Here is a 19,094-nt window from a genome sequence, read left to right as displayed (position 1 = left end):
AACACTGTTTTTCTTATTTTATTAGAAAAAAGATTCATTCACATTATTTAACATTCACAAAATAATTTCCCCAACATTTGTTACCTGTTACAAATAAAACGGGGTTCTTGAAACCTTATGCAAATACATTTGAATTTGAACCCCCGAGAACCAATTTCCTTCCTCTTTTATCTTTTTTAATTGTTTCTTATTATCTGCCTTGTTTTCATTGATTCTTAATACAATAAACAGACATAAACCTACTTACAGTAGAAAAGCTTTACTGACATTCAAAAGTTATGTCCCAACATTACAAACACCAACAAACTAGCTGTTAAGAAGTTATAGTAGAAGTATTTACAATTAGTTTGTCAGAGTTTCAACCAAAACCACTTAAATATAGTGTTTTAAAAATGTTTCACTGTCAGTAGGTGTTTCTGACCTTCTACCTAAAAACTTGTTTGACTCTCTTTGACTAGAGTTGTTTATTTCTACTCCATTTACCTAGAAAAAAAATCAGCCATCGTGAGTGTGTAATCGGACAGGACGCTCTGCTTTCCCTGGATTATGGGAGAGGATGTTTACTGACTGTGGGAAGAGCTGAGGGGGTGAGGGGGTGAGGCTGTGTGACGCCTGAGACTACACAGCACGACGTCAAGTCCCATCAGAGCAGGTTGGGATGAACAAGAGCTTCCAGAATAAACCTGTCTTGACTGACGTGCCTCTGATACGACTCATGACAGCATTAATATAGGTCAAAGACATCACGGACGTCCCCTGAAACAGAATAATATCACTCATACGCAGACATGTCAGCAGATAAACACAAAGCTTTAACCCAATTCAGCTACTGCGTATGGACCATCCACAGATGGCCCTTGTGAGGCGTATGATGAAACAACAGTATGGTGGAAAGTATGACTGTGAGTCTAAAGATGCAGTATCTCATATTGCTTGTAAGGTCCCTCTAAATTAACACTTTATCAACTTATCAATACTTATTTTTAAATCTAAAAACGAAATGTAGACTATCAGCATAATACCAGTACAATATATTTTACTACAAGCTATTTTTGTTTACATCACATGAAGGTTGGCTTTAGAGCAAATCATTCATCATTCCACATGGATCAGTGTTAGGGCCCCTATTATTTAGTCTGTTTATTAATGATTTTCCACAACAGAGTCATTGAAAACAATATCTAATATATGGCGATGACACCAACACTGACTGATTAGAAATGGTATTTCTATGAATGCAGCCAAGGTAGTTATGCGTGCTATGATACTCTCACAAGTCTTATTTTATTATATGATGGGACAAATGCTCATTACAGCACCCAATAATCTGGATAAAAACCAGATGTATATTATTATTGCATGATTCTGAAGAGACATATGCCTCTGAGCTTTGAGCATCTCCCTCCTTTATTTTCCTATCTAATAAAGACATTGACCCCTCCCCTAAATTATGAAAAAAAATAAATTGATCTAAATCTATGAACTTCTTATCTCCATGAACAACTTTAATCAAATATCATCAGCAGTATCATTGGTCAAGCTGCTATAAGGGGAATGGTGTGTGCCTCCAAAAACAGGCTGATGTCTCTTTGCAACAAAACACACTCCGACCAAAGGTGGTCCACTGACTGAGCATCCAGCTGTTTGGTTTTTGTTTATGTGGGATCAGTGATGTTGTATCCTCACACACTGGGAGATGATGTTCACATGTCTGAAACATCAGGTGAAATTTATTGGGCAACGTGACTCAAACAGAATTTATTCCATTCATCTGCAGAAGTAACTGGATTGATCTAGCCAGTCCAACTTGACCTTTGTAGTTAAATTAATGATTAATGATGTCAAGGGATTCAGATGAAACTTTTCTGTGAAAAACAGACACTCAATATAGGGCTGACTCAATATAGTTGTATTACTAATCATATACATTGGAGTTTTACATTAAAAGTCAACATGAACTGCTTGTTTTTTTTAATCTTTATGTTTGCCCACGTGTCTATAGATGCGTCAGTGCATCCTTTGACTTGTGTTATCAGCTCAACACTTCCGCTCTTCCTCAGCCTTGAACTTTGCACATGACATGCCCACGGGTGGGTTTGACCACGAACTGGCAGCTTGTTTTCCTTCTCTTCCATAATAGCTGCTGTTGTGGTTATTCTTAAACGTGATGTTTTGATGTGTTTTGAAGAACTGTTTATTCAAGCTATAGCCACATGCTTGTGATTTAATTTTCATTCATTTAATTTTCATGATGGCTGATTTTAAGACATGATAACCAAAAAGTAATTAAACTTTCCAAAGCGCAAAGGAAACCCAGGAAAACACTGATGAACAAACAAAACAAACTGCTTGTCAGTATGTCTAGCAAGATGTGCCTGGAGTCATGGGAACATACTCTACTCTCTGCTCCAACCACAAATTCATTTGATATCCTATTGGCTTAAAAAAAGCACATCAGTTTACTACATTTCTCCATCAAAATAATATACTGATCAACATGTAAACAATGTAAATACAACATACTAACAGCAGTCACAGTGTTGACCTATCGCTGCCCTATTTGTCTCGCAGAATTTCTAAGAAATTGTGAGGTTTTGCCTTCCACTGTGACGGCCTGACTTTCTAGGAAAAGGATTCTGTTTTCCATGGAAGAACTACAAAAGCCCAGTCAGCCCCCACCCCCACACCCCCCCTCCATCCCCCCCTTGAAAAACAGAGAGAAAAACCTACACGTTTTCGGCCATGGCTGCATACCAAAGCTGTTGGCTGGGATCAGAGGAATATGCTGCTTTACATTTTTCAAAATCTGTCATCTGCCACATACCTTCACTGGCCTTTCAGCCACACATGGCATCAACACAGAGAAGGAAAGTAAGACAAGGCTTTGTATCGTGTAGTAATAAAGGGGGGGCACCAATAACTATACTAATATATATACAATTATAAAACATTTTTGAAAAACTGGCAAATAAATCAGGGTCATGTCTCACATGGTACTTGTTCACATTAAATACATTAGTTTGGGAGCAGAGAAATGGAAAGTTTTAAATTAACATTATTATAAATAAACTTAACTGGTAAACTGTGGAAATGAGCTCATCTTAATGGATAAACACTTAACATTTAGGTAAATAATGAGAAAACATATTTGGATAAATGGTGAGAGCATCCAGTTTCCACCACCCCAGGTGCTCCATGTACAAATGCAAATCTGAGCAGCCTGAACACGTTACAGCTCCACATTATGAATAAACATTTTAACAATATCCACTTTTATAGGACTTAAATTATATCCAATTTCTAATCGGTTCATAAGAACATATTTGATCCAAATGAAGCATATCGTCATTAATCTTAACATTTTTTCCCTTTAGATTTGATCGTGCTATTATCATTTGTTTGCATACATTTCTATACTCCAGACTCCTCTAGTCTAGTAATCTGTCATGGTCTTACTGTACTTGCTAGTTACATCACTTGAAGCACGAAGTAGAAAACATGGTGAAAGAGCTCAACAAGAGTTAGTTTAAAATCAAACCGAGACTGTCATGTGTTTAATATGACTGTTAAAAAGTTCTGCATCAAATGTAATTCAGACATGAGTCTTCAGACACTGAACCCAGGCAGTGGTGATTCTATAATAAATAGAAGCATTTATTTATGTACAGCAAATGTTTGAAGTTTACAACAGAGTCTAAAACACTGGCATTACAAAAAAAAACAATACAATATTTACATTTATGAACATTATATTTACACTCTCAATCTGCAATGTTAGTCAGTGACTGTAAAATGGTTTTATGTACAGCTTCATTAGCACTTTTTTCTAACTACAAGGCTCACGACACTCATTCACCCACATGACAATAGCATCTCTGTTAGGTTTAACCTCACCTGCATGTATCACTGCCATGTCCCTCAAACAATTCACTGTAAACAGGCAGACACACTGATTTTTATACAAATCCACTGAGTTCAATAGCACCAATACGAACATGTGAACAAATTACGTCATTAAAAAGGCACACAATTGTCAACAACACAAACGAACTGTGTTTTCAAAACCGCAAAAGGGCACGTGGCTTTCTTTTGTAAGGAATGCTGGAATAAGGCAAGTAGAGGTTCTGGTCCTGAGGGAGGATGTAAAGTTACACGTGCCACGGTACAGAACGTTAGCCTCGGTTACCCCATTGGTAACACATGGTTGCATCAAAGCTTTTCTGTCTTTGAGGAATGCGCTGGTCCTCCCCAGAGGGGCATAGGGAAGGAAAATTTAAAGGTAGCTCTCTGATGCACATGCAGCTGATCACAAATCAGGACGATAACACTCTGAAATAAGTGAGAGCTGCTGAGGGAATGTCTGAGTTGTGACCATATGGAGATCTGAAGAATCTGAAGGCTATTACAGGATAAATCAAGGCACAGACACAGTGTGTGGCGTATGTGAGGTTAATTACAGCTGTGTCTTTAGGTCCCTTTGTTGATATCTACCACTACTGAGGCAATAGCTGGTGGAAAACTCCTTGAGGTCACGCTGGTTAAACTGGCAGATACAGAACTCATATTAGCATTACATTCACCTACTGTATGCTCGACACCAGGAAGTTACATAATAATACATACGAGGTGCTTGTAGGTAGTTTTAAGACAGAGCCAGGCTACTTTTCCCCCCCATTTCCAGTCTTTGTGTCAAGTTAAGATAATCTATTGCTGGCTGTAGCCTCGTATTTACCAATCAGACATGAGAGGGCCAAGAAAGCAAATAAGATTTGATAAAGTTCTATGAACGGACAAAAATAATAAACAGTGATATTTACAACACTCATCTATGAATTCTACCGTACACAAGTCACAGGGAATTCCCACTTTGCATTAAATGAGACATTATGTGGTTTTAACCATGACACAGTTCCCTTGTTATACCAACAGCATTGCAGTTGGATAACGAGAAAAAAAAGAAAAGAAGTTAGATTGAGGAATCCACCATGTGATGATTTGGCATGATTTGGTGAAGAGTGGATTGTCGATTGTTGACTTGATGGGAAAAAAAATGTTTCACCCTGTTTTTTCCACACAAGAGCGCTTGTTCGTGTGTGAGGATATAGTGGTTCAAGCTTGTTTGATACTGGCTTTGACTTCCATATCTTTGTGCTGTGTGAGGTAAGAATACTAAAGGACGTCCAATGTAGCTTATCATCAAGGCTCTCCTTCCCACTCTGCCCGGCATTGTTCAGTTTTCTGTGAAGGCTGGATTGTCTGCCTCTTCATCCAAGCTCACAACTTGTGTCTGATGGGACAGCAAAGAAAAAGAATGTTAGATAAAACACTTACTGTAGCCTGTATGTGCTGATTATAACAAAAGGTGAGGAGTTACTGAAGAAGAAGAAGAGATTTGAAGTGACTCACTTTTGGGTAGGAGTAGCCGTCAGGGCTGTGGCTCCTCCAAATGTGCACTTGGTCCTCAGTGGTTTTCTGATAGACGGGGTTGTCGAAGTGAATCGTGTTGGTGTTCTTCAGCCTGTAGTTCCTCCATAGCAGCACACCACCAACAGCCACGAGACAAACAATCACTACAAGGAGGCAGGCGTAGGGGGAAAGGTGACAGGAAGAGGTGAGAATCTGTTATTAATTCAACATTTTGTATTTTAGGAAATGAAGTTATATAATAGGAAAAGCAACTCACCCAGAGGTAGGACGATATACAGAACTGTTGGGGTGGCGGAAGCAGTGTTAGGTACAGCTGCAGCAAATCCATGTCTGAAATCTGAAGGAAAGGGAAGCACAAAAGAAGCTAATGATACATGAAGGTGACCTGCACTATACACATTGTATGTCAGAGTTGAGAGCGATGCAGTCAAAACGATTGATGGTTTTGGCATTTTGTTTTTTCAGCACATCAAGAAATGTACAAATATATCCCCCCATTCACCTTCATCCTACAACGTCTCCCTCACCCTCTGTCAATAATCTTCACATGAAGTTAACCCAAAATAAAGTAAATGATAAATAATAACAGCAATAATAAAATGACATATACATTATTGATAACCAAGCAAATAGGTCAAATTTAAAAAAATACACAAATGATTTACAAAGCTGGTACCTAAAATAAACGTTACACTACCTGGTCACATCTTTCATACCAACTTGTTAAGGTTGTGCCTACTTATTTTCAAAAGAATTAGGAATTTCCCCCATGTTTTATAGAAGGTATCAGGCTTTCTTTTAATAGCAAAAGTTAATTTGCCAAAGGCAAGACACTGAAATACTGCAACTTGCCTGGAGAGGTGACTGGAGCCCCAGTGGTTGACTGGGGAATCTTAGGCTTCGCCGGCTGGGGTGATGGGGTACTTGGTTCGGGTGTGGTGGTCCTTACAGGAGGCTTGGTGGTGCGTACCGCTGGCTTGGCAGCAGTGCTGGTGACTACGATGGGCACCGTGGTGGCGCGGACCACGGGCTTAGGTGTGGTGCGGACCACGGGCTTAGGTGTGGTACTAGGTGGCACTGGTGGCCGACGAGATGGGGTCATAGCTGGAATGTGAGGCTGCACAGGGGCTGCAGGTGTTGGCACAGCTGGTAAAGTACAAAAAACAAAGAGTGAGAGTCAGAAATAGGACCGCTTGAGCTAATGAAATGATTCTGTTTAGAAAGCAAAAATTCACTCATTATGACTGCAATATTCTAGCTTAGCTCTTCACTCACCAGGTACACATGTCCTCATGTCCCTGGCTAGCATCATGTTGTCTGGACAGACACAGGTATATTTGGGAGGATGTCTGCCCACTTGAGGAGCTGCCAGGCACAAGAATTCACAGCTGGACACCTGGCACCAATCTCTCCCTGCAATGGAAAAGAAGAAGAAGTTAGCAATGTCAGCATACTAAAGCAATGGTAACACATTTTGGGAAATTCGCTTCACTGCTCTTTCTGCTGAGAGTTAGACTAGAATATTGATACCATGCTCTGAGAGGTATATTTCAAACTTCAAACTATTCCTTTAAAGTCAATGATTTGATATTTTGTATGTCAAGTATGTTCATGCTCAAATTGGCAAGTTTTATGGATTTGGACACTTGAGCATCTTCTAAAACCCAAACCAGTGACATTTTGTAGGGTTAGAGCAGAGGCTTCCTACCAACCTGCCACAACAAAGCCCATAATAGCTAGTGATATTAAAGAATTATTGGTGGCTGGGAACCTATGGATTAGGTTAGGGAAGTTTCTGTTGTGGCTGCTTTTCAATGAAGTAATAATATAAGAAAGTGCCATCATCTATCTGATATGCAAACTAAAAACCCTTATTATCATTATTATTAGTATGATTCTAATTTCTCTGCCTCTGACAATGACACAACCTAATAAATTTGATCTTTACCTGTGTTACAGAATTCTGAGTAGTGTGTAATAAGTGTGTGATGGTCTCCTACCAGCAGGCTGTTTGAGGTTATGGTAGAGAATAATGTCCTCTGGTGAGGATAGGTGCTCCGCCACAGGTGTGATGTCACCACCCGTCAGCCTGTTTGCACTGAGGATGGCATTGTTACTGACGTCTGTCCAGAACACGCTTTCCTAGAAGCACAACAACACAACCAATAGTGAGACTGGGGTCAGTAGTGGTGGCAGTGAGGATTACTAGTGATGAGGCTACACGTGTAGTCAGGAGTTTATGGCATGTTGTATTTGACAGGCTCCGGGTTTATGTGTAACTCAGTTTATCAGGAGGTAAACATTTACCTCAAACACAGTGAGTCCCAGCGGGTGAGCCAGCTTGTGTTCGTCTATGATGAGGGTGCGTCGACCACCGCCCTGCACATCGATACTGGAGAGGGTGTGCAGTTTAGAGTCCACCCAGTAGAGCCGCTGGTTCAACAGGTCTGGGGAGGAAGTAGATGAGTGAAGGGGGGGGGGGGGTCAGCAGGTCAGACCAGAATGACCCATGGCACTCACATGAATCACATGAATACATAAATAAGCAACTTGAAACCAGAAAGAGATGAATGCTAGAGTTTACCGAGTGTAATCCCATTGGGCCACTCAATGTTGTCGGTGACCAGAGCGGAGCGGTCTCCTCCGTTAAGACCTGCCCTCTCAATCTTAGCGGGATTCCCCCAGTCAGTCCAGTAAATGAAGCTGGAAGGACACAGATAAGTTGTATATAAAATACTGAAATCAATGCATCCCTTTAGACAGCACACAAATGAAGAAAACGGAGAAAGAAGTTTGGCATTACTGTACTTTTATCCGCGCTATTAAACTTACTTGCTGTGGGGGTCGACCACAATGGCGCGGGGTTTAGATAAGTTTTGGTGGAAGAGAGTTTTGCGGCGGCTGCCATCAGCGGTTACCACGGTGATGGTGCTGCGGATGCTGTCAGTCCAGTACAGGTTACCATGGACCCAGTCAAAAGCGATGCCTTCAGGAGCATCGATGTCGCCACTAATGACTACGCTGTGTTGAGTGGAGTCTTCAGCCGACTCCATCTGAGCTCTGGAGCGAAAGTGAAGAGGTGGCATCAAGCAGGAGTTAAGGAAACAAAAGCTTTACTTTCATTTTGATTTCAGTCTTGCTCACCTGTAGATCTTCTTTTGGGAGATGTCTGACCAGTAGATCTCTTTGGTGGCCATGTTCATGTCAAGAGCCACAACGTTCTTCAGACGGGGGATCACTCTGGTGTACTCACTTTTGTCCAAAGTCATCTTTCTGATTTCATGACAGTTGGTGAAGAACAGGTAGGCTACTGTACCTAAAAAAGAATGGCCGAGTTATGTCTTAAGAAAACTACACACACACATATATATATATATATATACTTAGTGTTTGTTATGACTTTTGCAGTTATCTAGTTGTTTATATACACTGTTGCCCATAAAGTTGGAATCAAATGTTTTTTTACCTCTTCTCATGAAATGATTGTGACAATGTGATTTATTCTTGATAAATAAAGTGTATATCTTCTCAATTTTATTGATCAAACTCTTCCAAACATATCACAGTGAACTAACTGTGTATTCAGGCTTAAACAAAATTGGGGGTATTGAACAATTATTCCAACTTTATGGGCAACAGTGTAGTAAGGCGCTGCCGTTAAGCCTTGCTTTCATTTTTTCCCAGGGGCCACTTATTACTCGTTAAATATTTTCTCCATAGACCACATTTGTAAAAGGGACGTCTGTAAAACTGATGACCGGACACCTCCAGCTATAAACATGGTCAATTATCACTCTTTGTATGGTACATTTTTAGGCCATGGGGTTTAGTCTTTGCAAAATGTTTCCAAAACACATGAGTTTTTGTTTATTTCCTTGTCGATAGTAAGTATTCAGCCTTGACCTAGGAGTCTACACAAGGAGGGAGTTAAATTCTTTGGCTTCATATTATAACAGAGAAAATCACATTTGAGAAGACTATTAACCATCTTTGACCATCTAAATGTTACATCACATTATGTAGCATGCGAACACTCTGGAAAGAACACAGAGAACTGATATGTACCGATGGCCTTGCAGGCTTTGGTTGCTGGGTCAACTTGGTATCCCTCCTCGCACTGGCATTTGTAACTGCCTATCTGGTTGATGCAGATCTGGCTGCAAGTGTCCGGGTTGTCACACTCATCGATATCTGATTCAAACAAAGAGCGAAAAAAAAAGAAATGAAACACACGTCAGTGTTAGGCAACAGGAGCAAAGATGAGTCATTGTGTCCCTAATCCAGAATTACAGGATCTCATGATCTGACGACACAGTACGAGTTTGCGTCAGTGTAAACAGATTGTTTGGCATCATTTCATGATCTAAAGTTCATGAGAGACAGCACAAAAAAGCACACGGATGTTGTAGCTGTGTGGGAAGCTGTTACCTTCACAGCGTTTTTTGTCCACCAGGTGATATCCAGAAAGACACAGGCACTCGTAGCCGATCTTCAGGTCATTGCAAATATGGGAGCAGCCGCCATTATTGTACAAGCACTCATTGGAGCCTGCGGTGGGAAGAAGAAAAGGCTGACCATCTTTCTTTTTCCTAGGGTGTACAGCAACTAACATTCTCAAGCTGTGAACACCCTCATTAGATTCATGAAAGTAGTAATTAACCAGTCAGTTGTGAATGAGAGGCCTCTCCACTCACCACATTCTCTAAGGGGCTCATCTGACCAATCCCTGCAATCACGCTGCTTGTCGCACACCTTCTCCATGTTGATACATTCCCCGCTGCGACACTTAAACCTGGTCGGGCCCTCACAGTGGGTTGCTGTGTGCAAGAAATAAAAATTTCTAGTTCAGTTATAGACACAGGCTGGAGATTTTGCACGTCTTTCGGCTGCTGGCAACCAGGATAAGAAGGGAAGGGGAGGATATTCGTACCATTGACGCAGCCAATTTCATCACTCATGTCCTTGCAGTCGTACTGTTGGTTGCACTGGCGGCTACCATGGATGCAAGTGCCATCACCGCATTCAAACTCATCAGGACAGCAGGTGGCACGAGCTAGAGGGTTGAAACAGGTAGAGATTTGGCATGAACACAAGAGATTGTGACAGCATGTGATCAACAGGAGATGAAGGGTTTCGCGATCTCGCTCACCACAGTCAGCTTCGTCCGATCGATCGAGGCAGTCGGCTCCTCCATCGCACTTCCAGCTGCCGTGGATGCACTCTCCGCTGCCACAGTGGAACTCCAGGGACGAGCACTGATGAGTGGGAGCAGTGTCAGGTCTCTTTGTGCCACAGTTCTGAGGCCACTCGTCCGAGCCGTCGGCGCAGTCGGCGTCGCCGTCGCAGGCCCACAGGCGCGGAACGCAAACGCCGCTGTTGCACTGGAAGGACGCAGCGCTGCAGGTGACGGGCGGGCAGGAGGCCTCGTCGCTGCCGTCATCACAATCCGCCTCATCGTCGCACACGAAGGAGGATGACACACATTGGCCGTTCCCGCAGCGAAACTCGGTGGCTGTGCACTGCTTTGGCACTAAGAGAGAGTTGACATAAACAGGGTGATCAGAGTAATGACAAACCAGGGATGAAGGAAAGGGGTGAAAGCTGTGGGTTCTGAGAGCAATACAACAAGATCAATCACATGATTGAGGAAAGTGTAAGACCGAGTTAACTGAACTCACCACAGCTCTCTTCATCAGCTCCATTCTCACAGTCAGCTTTTCCATCGCAGCGCCAGGTGCCCGGTATACACTGGTTGAGGCGGTCCGCACAGCTGAACTCTGTCGGTCTACACGTTTTGGCCGCTGGAAGTGAAATACACAGAAAATGGTAACTGAGACGACACAATCATCAGACCGAGGGGCCTGTGGGACGGACAGGCGTGTATGCAAAGCCATAACAAGTCCACAAGTCGTGTTGAGCAACACGTGATACTCACAGCAGGTACCAGGAAGTTCATCTGTGCCGTCTCCGCAGTCATCAGTGCCATCACACACCCATCTGACTGTGATGCATTTCCCATTCCCACACTGAAACTGCTGGGTTCCACATGTTATGAATGCATCTGTGACAGACAGACATAAACACACAATTCAGCTAAAAGGGACATTGTTTTAGTTATCATCTATCAAGGGCCGATAGAGGAAGACTCCCCGTAAACACAGACGTGGCTGCAAATGAAAAGTGAATGGAATAATAATTCTGAGAGCTATGAAAAAAAAGAGTCTGCAGACATGCTGGCTGCTCTGTGAAGTGCTTGGTGCTAATTGCTAAAGCTAGCATTACAACATGCTCACAATGCAAATGCTGACATGCTGATGTTCAGCAGGTATTGTGCTCTTGATCTTAGTTGAGTGTGCTAGCATGCTCAACATTTGCTAATTAGCAGAGAAAAAGGGGAAAGGCATTATTTTGCAGGTACTTGGTGAGAAACCAAAGTGTAAAGGAAAAGTTTAGGGATGAAAAAGACTCTGTAGACATGCATCCTGAGGGGCACATGAATATTTGAAATACATTTCCATCCTAGTTACTTAAATATTTTACTCAAACGCAAACATGGTGGCACTAGAGGAAAAGCTGATGGATCGCTAATGTCATTAGGATTCATCCTCTGGGCACCATGAATGTCTGAACCTAATTTCATGGCGATCCATCCCATAGTTGTCAAAATGTGTCACTAAAAAACAAAAATGTCAACCTGCTGCTGGTAGTGTTAGAGGAAAGTTCAGGGGAACACCAAAGTCACAGCTTTATCTTCTGGGGACCATGAATGCCTGTTCAATTGGGTTTCATTACAGTATGGCAGGGTTTATGCCCACAGCAATGTCACAGCGAGTGATGAATATGCTACCAGAGGAGAAAGGGGCCGGGGGGGTAATAACTCAAGCACGACACACGTGAACAAACACACACGTGTCTGTTGGTGCTTGTTTAAACAGGTCAAACAGTGCTACTTACTTCCTGTGTTCAAGCAGTCCAGCCTGCGTTTATCTGGTGTTATCAGGGAGCTTCTGACACAGTAAGTTCATAGTCACATTACAAATCTCATTTTCCAGTCATTATTAACACTGCTGACAAAAAATTATATGCTGATGACACAGATTCAAGCTCCCAACCCCCATCTTTAAGGGACCTGATGAAGCCACTGAAGTGGAAGAACTAATTAGACTGTATATCAGAGAGAAAGGTACTAGTGGCCATTTCCCCATCTGGCCCTGGGAGCTCAGAACCCTGGATAGGCACCTGTTTCAGCACAAGGGCAGAGGGTGGTGTTTACCACTAACACCGCCAGTAGCTAGGCACTCAGCTTCTCCGTGGCCTGATACAGCAAGATTTGTGTTTTTTTTAAAAAGAAAAATCTAATTAAATATTTATATGTAAGTGTTTACAGTTTTATAAGTTTGTGCCCCATAAGAATAGATGTAGGAGAGACAAATCATCAATTACACATGGCTATGAATGTCTTACAGCATAATAAATCATAAAAGCTTCTCAGTGAGGTCGAGCATCTGGTGCTGTCGGTCATGGTTTATGCTTCAGTTAAACAAGGGCAGGTTTTATTGCTTCCAGCAGGTTGAGGAGTTGTTTTTACCACTGTAGTAGTATTTTATATGAGCCGCCAAACGAGTGCAATCAGTCCCTTCAGTGTTACTGCTGTGAAGTAAATCTACTACTGACCATTAAGGCCATCATCTCTTTATGATTCCAAGTGAAAGGCTTGTGCATTATTGCCCTTATCATAAAGATAGTCAACAGTTTCATATTGAAAAAGCTGGTCTCATCAAAGGTGTATCCTCATGGGTAATAAAAAAAGAATGAATACAGTACATGGGACTCGTGATTTTTTTACGGTAGTTTTTAAACTTTTCCTTTTCCCTGAGTGGTGTTGGTGTTCACTTTATGCGTCAGCCCTCATTCCCTGAAATCGATGGCATGTTCCACGTTGGATATTTACTCAGTGGGCTTAAAGTTCAGACCTTGACAGACAAACTGGACTAAGAGCAAATCAGTGCTGGGGAAAGTGCTTGTGTTTGTTGCCCATTCTGTGACGTCTGGTGCGTTTAATGATTGGCCATGGGGAAGGCAGAAAGGGAAACTGCCCCCAGTTTTTTTAAAATATATATTTTAGAATAATATCTCCTATATGGTGCAGGTCAGAAGGTTAAGATCAACACACCTTTAAAAGAATCAGATGAGATAAATCTCTCCTCGAGGTGGCACAAATAAGGTTTCTCAGAGAGGCGACTATTTCACAACACGGGGGACAGACGCATTTCAACACACGTCTCTGTTACTGGTGAGGAAATGTGGATGGGTGACAACCAGTTCCAACATGTTTCACCACACAGCATTTCCCAGAACCAACAAACTGGGAACAGGTCCGACAGAGACTTCTCATCAGTCTTCAGAGTAGAGCCAAAACTAAAGGAATGCTGCAGCATAACAACGTCTGTTTGTACTGGAGGATGAGATGGAGGGCTTCCATTCATCTCCACAATACAGGGTGTTTCAGGAGCCGGGAGAAAGCCTCTTGCAAATAGGCTGGATATTGCATCATGTAGGATGAATATGTGCACTTGCATTACTGGTGAAACCCAAATCCACCCAAATGTTCCCATACATGGGTTTTCCTACAGTGGTCTATTTGGAAGTGGCGCCCATTTCCACATTGTGAATGACAACAGCTTCCAAAACCGGCTTTTCAGAAACCCCGCTTGACATCTTTACACAGACAGTATTCACGCTGCTCAAACCTCATTGGCTGCACAGGCTGCTGCTGCGAGCTGAGCGCCACTGAATGAAAGGCACAGAACATGCAGCTTCATTCAAAACCCGACCAGGTTTTTTTGGGGTTTTTTTTTTAAATAAAGAAGATAAAAAAATGTGGCCTACAAGTGAACGCTGCGACCACTAGAAACACGCATGAGTGAAAAGGAAAGATTTGACCTACATTCTGCGCGTAATTGCGCCCTCCCCCCATCACCTTGCATCCGGTGCTGTCAGAGAAGTGGGCAATTTAAACCCACACACACTGGATACGTGGCCCAAATCACATTTTTAATGTTATTTGAATAAATGTGTCTATCAAACAACATCACAATGAAGAACAGCACTATTTTACCTTTGCCTAGTACACGTGCCATGTCAGAAACAGAGGTAATTAGTGGCGTAATGGTGAAGTTAAAATGATACACTTACTTGTGTGAACAAGGGCGCAGATGAGAAACAACAATGACGCGTAACGCGGCCGTCCCATGTTTCTGAGCCGCTCTGGAAGATGCCACTGAGGTATCTGTTGGTTCAGGTGACTTTAAATAACACTGATGTCAGTGATGTGACTGCTGTTTCACACCAGTGGTAGCAAAGACTCTGGTTGGTGCCCCTCTTCTGCTCCGCCGTGTTAAGGTGCTCCTGCTGGAGGATCTATGGAGGGATGCTCTGCACACTGTAATGTTTGACAACAACATCAGACCCATTTCAATGTGGTCCAGAGGTGGGAGGGGCCCGAGAGGGGCCCAAGAGGGGGAAGGCGGGATCTGGAGTGGTGTGATTTCTGAGGCACACAACCCCAACAATCGGAAGGCGGAGCCCTGTGGAGATGGATTTTTACTATGAGTTTAACCCTTTCAGAGAGGCAGCAGAGACGCGCACACTGTATTTGGTTACATTAGTTTTATTGGAAACTCGCTGTAACCTCGGCGCAATACACGCGTAACCGGGAATTTGGACGACCTGGATGAGTGTTTGTCAGGGGCCCTACAAGGCAGTTTGAAGTTCAAGGTCGGGTGTGGGGGTAAGCTGAGATGTGGAGACTGAATTCGAAATATTTAGAGAGAAAAGTCGACAGTAACCAGAAATATGGAAAACCTGATCTTACTGCGTGGGTTTCACCAACAAGCACCTTATTGTTATATTTATATACAATCCAGTCATAGCATATGACCTTGGATACTCCTACAATTATTTCTCCAAAGGTGACAACTTTTTTCTGTCCTTTTTTTTTCTTCAAAAACTATATATTAGTTTTTTCCCCCCTCAATATATGTAATTTCTGTCTAAATATTATATACTGAAATATTCCAGCATAAATCTTTTTTCAAAATATCTGATTTCTAACATAGACTCTAATCATAGGGGCTACAACTTTAAAAGATAAATATGGTATTTTTATCTTTTTTTATTCACGAAAAGTTCAAAAGTATTATGAATGAATAAATCCACAGCAGAAAAATGCAACAAATAAAACTATTCAAGACCCATTGTTAAAGATTTACTTCCTCAATTTGGACAAATGGGCTGAATTTTGGTCTCTTCATGGTGTGTGTCGACATTAACAAACGAACGAAACGATTATTGACAGCTTATCGAATAATACTTGACATTTATGGGCCGTACTTGGCTTCCACCACTAGTGATGATCCTGATGTTCAAACTTCAACAATACTCCAAGTCTGGGGGCACAAACCTACCACCTGGTAAATAAGATGTTGTGAGTCAACTGGTCTGAAGTCCAACATCTGTCCCAGTGTGGCCTGTGATAGTCTGTGCGATTGGCAGCTTGCCTTCAGTAAAAGTTTAATATTTAAATACCAAATAACCAATTCAAGAGAAAGCAGTGGTCTGGTTCATATGGTGCTGACGTTTTTGTGGGTAAAAGACATATAAAACAGGCTAACTGACCATAAACAATCATTATCACTGCTTTCAACTTCATATCACCACTTCCCGAGCTTGCCGAGGTTGGTCACCTCTCATAAAGAAAAAAAAAACAAAAAACAGCAGGTTTGTTCAAGTTCAAAGTCTCAAACTTTGCCGGGTCCATGTTGTAGTTTACAATGAGATTTGCATCAGAGGAGGAGATAAAGTATGTCTAAAGAGATAAAACTTCAAAACAACAACCTTGAACCAAGCAGAGAAAGCAGCATATAGAATCCACACCTGTATCTGTAATCCAGATGTTTCCATTGAACATGATTCATGGAAGAGGAGCACTGACACTGGTTTTAAAAAAACAAGAAGCTAAAGCAGGGGAAACATTAAGTTGGCCATAGAGGTACGCAAATGCATCGACCCCGTTAGAGGGGTTATGCATTCAGATAACACGGATCCCCCCCCCCACCAGATAGTCTTTATTGACTGAGTCCATTTTATCATGTGTAACCTTCAGTGTTACTCCAACACTGATAAATGTACACAAAAATAGTTGAAACATGAAAGAAACACACAAGTGTGCCTAATCCCTGTTGAATGTGAGAAATCCTTCCAGTGAAGACAAAACATCATCTGGTCAGTCTGGTTACCTCTCCCTTCACTTCGGAGCTGAAGACCCACATCGCACAAGCCACACATGGAATTCAAGGATCAAGGCCAAGGCTGTCTCGCTGTTGCCAGCCATAAAATATGAACAGCAAAAGTGGTGTTCACTGAGAGAGGGAGGAAGTATATGTGATACAGATGTAGCGCATGGGTCAAATATCCACATCCTTTAGTAAAAGCAACGATATATTCTCGTGAGAGAGCTCCATTACAAGTAAAAGTCAAAAACCTCCTTAAGTAAAACATTCTGAGGTATTATAAGCAAACTAATAAGTGACATTTTACTACTGTAGCTGCTCGATGTGGAGCTACTTTGAATTACTTTATGATCAGCCAGTCCAGTGGTGCCAAACCTAGAGATCGGGCCCCTCCTAGGGGTTCAAAACCTCAAATTCGCCTCATGTGGAAGAGGAAAAACAAAGTCTGGCTACGGCAAATTATTACAAAATATAATTCATACTTTGCTGTCTTGGCAAAATCTGAATAATTTTACTTCTTTGGGCCTCAACAACAATTATTTACAAGGGAACTTTCTCTTTGGTGGAACTGCTTACAGCTCATACACACACATAAATGTGACTTTAATCCACCTGTTTGAGGCCAAACAGGTTTGGAAACAATGTGACTCCTTTTAGTGTGGAAAATTTCAACCTGCAAACTAAATCTGCCAAACAAATGAGGTGCAGCATAAAGTAGAATTATTTTCCAGTGGGGGGAAATTATATTTACTCAAATACTGTGCGTAAGAGCAATTTTGAGGTACTTTGAATTGACTTGTGTATTTTCATTTTATGCTTCTTATCAGTTTTATATTTCAGAGTGATATATTGCATTTTCTATATCCCACTACATTTATCTAAAAGCTATAACAAACAAACCTTATGATCAGGTTATAAAGTACAGTTATAGATGTAACTATCTACTTGTTTAACTACTGTGCTGGCAGTAATAATCTGATAATATTGTAATAAAACACTGTCAGGGACCATTGGAGGATGGAGGAGTATTTATATAGTGTCATCTTGCTACTTTTACAGGCAGGATGAAACAGCCACTCACATTCTAAGAGCTCTACACATCAAAACGTAGCGTATTCTTCACCAGAGCCACCTACTGTACCCAGTGTTGGCCTTTTCCAGAGAGCAAACCCGCTCACCTCTAACCCCACTGTACTGCACGCTGGGGTGCATTTAATAAGAAGTGACAAGGAATTTCTAGGCCTCTGCTAAAACTGGGTCCTTTGGGTGACCGACTGTGAAGAGTTTCCTAAACTGTGCCAGAGTTAACCTCTAAATTCCCGAGAAGATGTCCGGCGATTGCTGTGAGCCACCCTCTGATTGAAAAGATAGAGGTAGAAATTCCTGCCGTCTCCCCCGACAGAGAGAACATGAACAGAAACAAGAGTGCCGGTGAGGCTTCTCTAACAGAGACTGGAACACACCCCTGTATTACAACTGATTCTCTCATTATGCTCGGCCTCTGTCAACAGTTTCTGGTTCTTCCTGTATGCCATAAGAGCCCTTTTCACATTCACCACTCCTCCTGAGAAAACAAACAGTGTGTCGGCTCCAACAGATTTTCTCTATTCTCCTTAAGGTCAAATCAGGTTCTCCCAGATGCAGTTAAGCATGTTTCTTCCTCTGGGCTCCTGCAGGCAGGAGTGAAAGCGGGTGGGTTTTGCATTCACAGTGCAATCAGAGGATAAACAATGATCTCTGGCTTCTATCTATCTGCATTAAATATTCAAGACGTTATTGTTTGTGTGTTCAGCTATCCATCATTCACTGAAAATACCACCTGCCAGCAGGGGGATGCGTTCCTCATGGCCCTGCTGTTATTGTGGCTGCACAGTAAATGAACTATGTCTTGGAAGAAGTTAAATTTGGCTTCCTCACCTCGGACCTGGAAAAGAACACGAGACAAACCCTGTGTCGAAAGGGGATGAAACAACGAGAGTTTGAACAGTCCCCGTCCTTGTTAGTTTTGCGAGGGATGAGTCAGATTTATATATGAGATTCATCAAAGATATCCTGTAACACACAAGGCTCCTGTCTAATCTCTTAGGTGAGGAATACAAATAGATCTAAACAGAGAATGTTTATAGGGGAAACAGCCTATCAATTCTGAAATAATGACAACCACAACTGTACAAATACACATTCACATAGGAAAATGAGTCTGGCGAGAGAATCATGCTGAGGTTCCTCTAGAACTCAGCCAAGGCATGAGAAATCCCCCACACAGCTCATTCATGGCAGGTATAAGCTGTCATTGTTTGTTCAGGTGTTGGGGCATGTGCCTCTACATACTGTGATGTGTGTGTGGCGTGTGAGGAGTGAGGATAACACTAAGAT

The 19,094-nt window shown here is 42.0% G+C and overlaps 1 protein-coding gene across 1 annotated transcript; it reads right to left on the bottom strand.

The window, feature by feature from the left end:
- Positions 1 to 3,630: 3,630 nt before the first annotated feature.
- On the bottom strand, positions 3,631 to 14,883 carry ldlra (low density lipoprotein receptor a). Its single transcript, XM_070847297.1, has 18 exons — positions 14,623 to 14,883; positions 11,363 to 11,488; positions 11,106 to 11,228; positions 10,577 to 10,957; positions 10,358 to 10,480; positions 10,122 to 10,244; positions 9,856 to 9,975; positions 9,493 to 9,618; positions 8,572 to 8,743; positions 8,260 to 8,487; positions 8,012 to 8,130; positions 7,735 to 7,874; positions 7,428 to 7,569; positions 6,703 to 6,840; positions 6,280 to 6,573; positions 5,684 to 5,764; positions 5,407 to 5,570; positions 3,631 to 5,287 (listed from the first exon to the last, which is right to left on the bottom strand). The coding sequence occupies exons 1-18, from the start codon at positions 14,678 to 14,680 to the stop codon at positions 5,231 to 5,233; spliced, it is 2,715 nt and encodes a 904-aa protein (XP_070703398.1). The 5' UTR covers positions 14,681 to 14,883; the 3' UTR covers positions 3,631 to 5,230.
- Between the last annotated feature and the right edge of the window lie 4,211 nt (positions 14,884 to 19,094).

This window comes from Pempheris klunzingeri, chromosome 17 (genome assembly GCF_042242105.1).
Source record: "Pempheris klunzingeri isolate RE-2024b chromosome 17, fPemKlu1.hap1, whole genome shotgun sequence".
Classification (NCBI taxonomy): Eukaryota; Metazoa; Chordata; class Actinopteri; order Acropomatiformes; family Pempheridae; genus Pempheris; species Pempheris klunzingeri.
This window is presented reverse-complemented; position numbering and strand designations above follow the sequence as displayed.

Coding starts and splice junctions, on each gene's coding strand:
- ldlra (XM_070847297.1), bottom strand. CDS start 14,680: ATGGGACGGCCGCGTTACGCGTCATTGTTGTTTCTCATCTGCGCCCTT. Junction 7,875..8,011: donor GCCCAATGGGATTACACTCG/GTAAACTCTAGC, acceptor CTTCCTCCCCAG/ACCTGTTGAACCAGCGGCTC. Junction 6,841..7,427: donor TAACCTCAAACAGCCTGCTG/GTAGGAGACCAT, acceptor TTTCCATTGCAG/GGAGAGATTGGTGCCAGGTG.